We start from the raw sequence: 2,825 nt of genomic DNA, 5'->3' as shown, positions 1-2,825 counted from the left end.
TAGAGATGAGGTCTCGCCAAGTTGCCCAGGCGGGTCTCGAACCCTCGGGCTCAGGCAATCCACTCACCTCAGCCTCCCAAAGGCGCGGGATTACAGGCTGAGCCACCGAGCCCGGCTGCAACTTTTCTTTATGTTGCCAGATGGCACTTGGTACTGTGGAACCTATACCTGGGAGCACAATTGCTTACCGTAGCTTAGTTTTGGATAGCAAGTCATGTCATGATGACAAACCTAAATTAAACAGAGGAAATTACATCATGAGTCTCTTTCACGCCTTGAATAAACTCAGAATTAAGGTCTGGCATTGCTAAACAATCCCTTCCAAGCTTTAAGTTCCACATTTAACTAACCATTTAAGTGGCAGATGCCAGGCTACTTCAAAATACCACAGAGTGATTTCTTTATCTGGGTGCATCATCGGGAGAAGCTGATGCTCCGGCAAGGTTTACCGGTAGAAACTTCATTCATGAAACCATCCATGCCACTGGTCGCCACAAAACACTTCAAGGAATAAAACGGGAGGACAGATAGGCTTGAGCAAGGGAGGTCATGGAAGGCCGGAACCCCTAGCCCTCAGGCTGGATCCCTCGCCACTTCTGCTTTGGAATCCTGATCTCCTTCCCAGGGTTTCCCAGCCGCTCGGGTGGGTCAGCTCTGGGGTCAACGGGCGCGGCCCCTGCGCGCCCTGGGATTCGCCAGCACCGCCCCCACTCCGCCCACGGGTGGGGTGGCTTCTTGGAGGGGAGAAGGCTCCCACGCTCACTCAGCGCCCCAAAGGAAGATCTGGCCCCGCTTGCAATTCTCCCACTCCTGGGGGTAGATGGTGTGTGTGTGGGGGGGGGGTCAGATGTGGTGGGGGGAGGTCCGGGCCGCGCGTCCACCCGCAGGCGACCGACCTGGCAGCGTCCCGCCCGCCTTTCTCGGATGGCAGCGGACGCTGGAAAGCTGGGGTCTCGTGAACGTGGGCGTCTGCCCGGCGCCCGATTTCCAACCCACAGCCAGGACTAAAGCTCCCGCCAACCAGCGAACCGCTTTCCCGCGCGGACCCAGTGCGCCTCTAACTCGCACGGCTCAGGCTGGGAACCCGAAGACTGAGTGGCCGCCGCTTCCCTCCCGCGCACACGTCAACGCTGGCGTCGAGGAAGCGCCGTAATGCCTCAAGCAAGCGCACCCCAGAAAAAACCTGCATGCTGCTGCCGGGGCGCCAACAGAGAAATTCCTTGCCCCAAGCACAAACACGCCAGTCCTTCCAGCGAGACCATGGCAGAGCAAAGGAGAGGCCCTCCGTGGGGGAGTATATGCTCCAGGGACGCGTGGGGCTGTGCCTAAAGGTTTGTTGGAGCGGGACCCTCGTTAAGGCTGAGCGGCTGTGGCATCTCACGACGCTTTCCTGCCCCTGTCATTCAGAAGGTTCCGCAAGTCTCGGTGGCCGTGGGTCTGTCCACCTCTCCCGGCGGCCAGTCTCCCCTCCCGGATCCCTCGCGCTTGCTGGCCTGGCCTGGGTTCTCTGTTTCGGAGCATCTGCTCTTGCGAGCCCACGGCCAGAGGGGCTGCGGGCGCGTTGTGCGCGCCTATTACAAGATGCGTGGTAGTGATGGCGGCGCTCTGTGAGACTTTCCTGTCACTGGATACTACTACTCCCAGCCCGCTTCCAAACCGCCGGAGCAACCCCCAGGTCTTTAGTTTACAAGTGGCAATTTGACTTTCTCTGCTGCATGTCTGGAGGGACCGAGGAAAGTCTGGAGACGCCCCGGGGATTAAGCGATCGCAGCTTGAAAAGAAAAAAAGCCAAACAAATAAACAAAACCCACCCACCCTAACAAACATGAGGCTGCTGGAGAGGCTGAGGAAAGAATGGTTCATGATCGGAATAGTGCTGGCGATCGCCGGAGCCAAACTGAAGCCGTCCATAGGGGTGAATGGGGGTAAGTGCTGCCCGCCCCCCGCCGGCTCCATCGCCGTCCCCCCTCCAGAACTAATTTGCGAGGCTCGGGGAAGGAAGGGCAACCCCCGCTGGCCAGTGCTTGCCTTTCGCGTGGGCACTGACCGGCCTTTGGTTCTCTGGCTGGATTTCCAACGTACCAACCCCAGAGGGCACTTGTAATTAGGAGTGGGGCACGGGCATTGGAGCGCAGGTAGCCTTTTCCGCGAGCAAACAATGACTGTCCTCAGTGTCAAGGAGTAGATTACAGAGAAGGAAACTTATTCCTCTTGCCTGCAAAGTAGCATCCTATCCCAAGGGACTCTGGGTTGCCTAGAGTTCCCTATCTATCTCTAAGTGAACCTCATTATCTAGTCTGCTTCCGAATCCTCCCTGCCCCCACTTAAAAAAAAAAAGTGGTGAAAAAAAGGAAGAGGGACACCCCTGCCCCCAACTCAGATTTCAGGGCCCACATGTTGGAGAGTGATGATTTGCTGCAGTTGCTGGCGTTCCAGAAACTCCCAAGCCGACTGACACGTTGCACTCTTTCATGACAGGACACTACTTCCGTGTGCTGCCGGGATTCAGTGGCTACCCCAGCAGTCTAACAGATACAGACTGTGTTAGACTATGCGTAGTGTGTATTTTGGCAAGGAACTGTAGTCCAGCTAGAAAACATACTCGTATCTCTGAATAGTGGGAGCTTTGTATTGTGGCGATGGACAGTACTGGGAATACTAGAAATATCATTACCCTTCCCCACTCCCCTCACCTTTAGACAACCTTGCCTTACTTTTCATAAACATTAGATGAATGTCTTTACTTCATTCGTCATTTTGACCTTGGTTGTCAGTTTTGAAGCTTATTGATGGGTTTAATACATAAGTCATACGGGGGGGGGGGG

The 2,825-nt window shown here is 55.6% G+C and overlaps 1 protein-coding gene across 3 annotated transcripts in view; it reads left to right on the top strand.

Annotated features, from left to right (window-relative positions):
* Nucleotides 1-1,572: 1,572 nt before the first annotated feature.
* Nucleotides 1,573-2,825, top strand: part of LOC103257853 (sodium/bile acid cotransporter 7) — a 20,886-nt gene continuing 19,633 nt past the window's right edge. For 2 of the 3 annotated variants that reach the window (XR_002481834.1, XM_008055555.2), the window contains exon 1: nt 1,573-1,925. Coding sequence is in view for 2 of the 3 variants with exons in the window: in XM_008055555.2 (XP_008053746.2) it covers nt 1,826-1,925 (100 nt within the window). In the remaining variant the exon portion in view is untranslated. The remainder of the gene's footprint in view (nt 1,926-2,825) is intronic. The other variant, XM_021711139.1, reaches the window with a different exon arrangement.

This window comes from Carlito syrichta, unplaced genomic scaffold, assembly GCF_000164805.1.
Source record: "Carlito syrichta isolate Samal-C Ts95f unplaced genomic scaffold, Tarsius_syrichta-2.0.1 Scaffold301883, whole genome shotgun sequence".
Taxonomy (NCBI): Eukaryota; Metazoa; Chordata; class Mammalia; order Primates; family Tarsiidae; genus Carlito; species Carlito syrichta.
The sequence above is the reverse complement of the archived record's forward strand: the minus strand, read 5'-3'. Positions and strand labels throughout refer to the sequence as shown.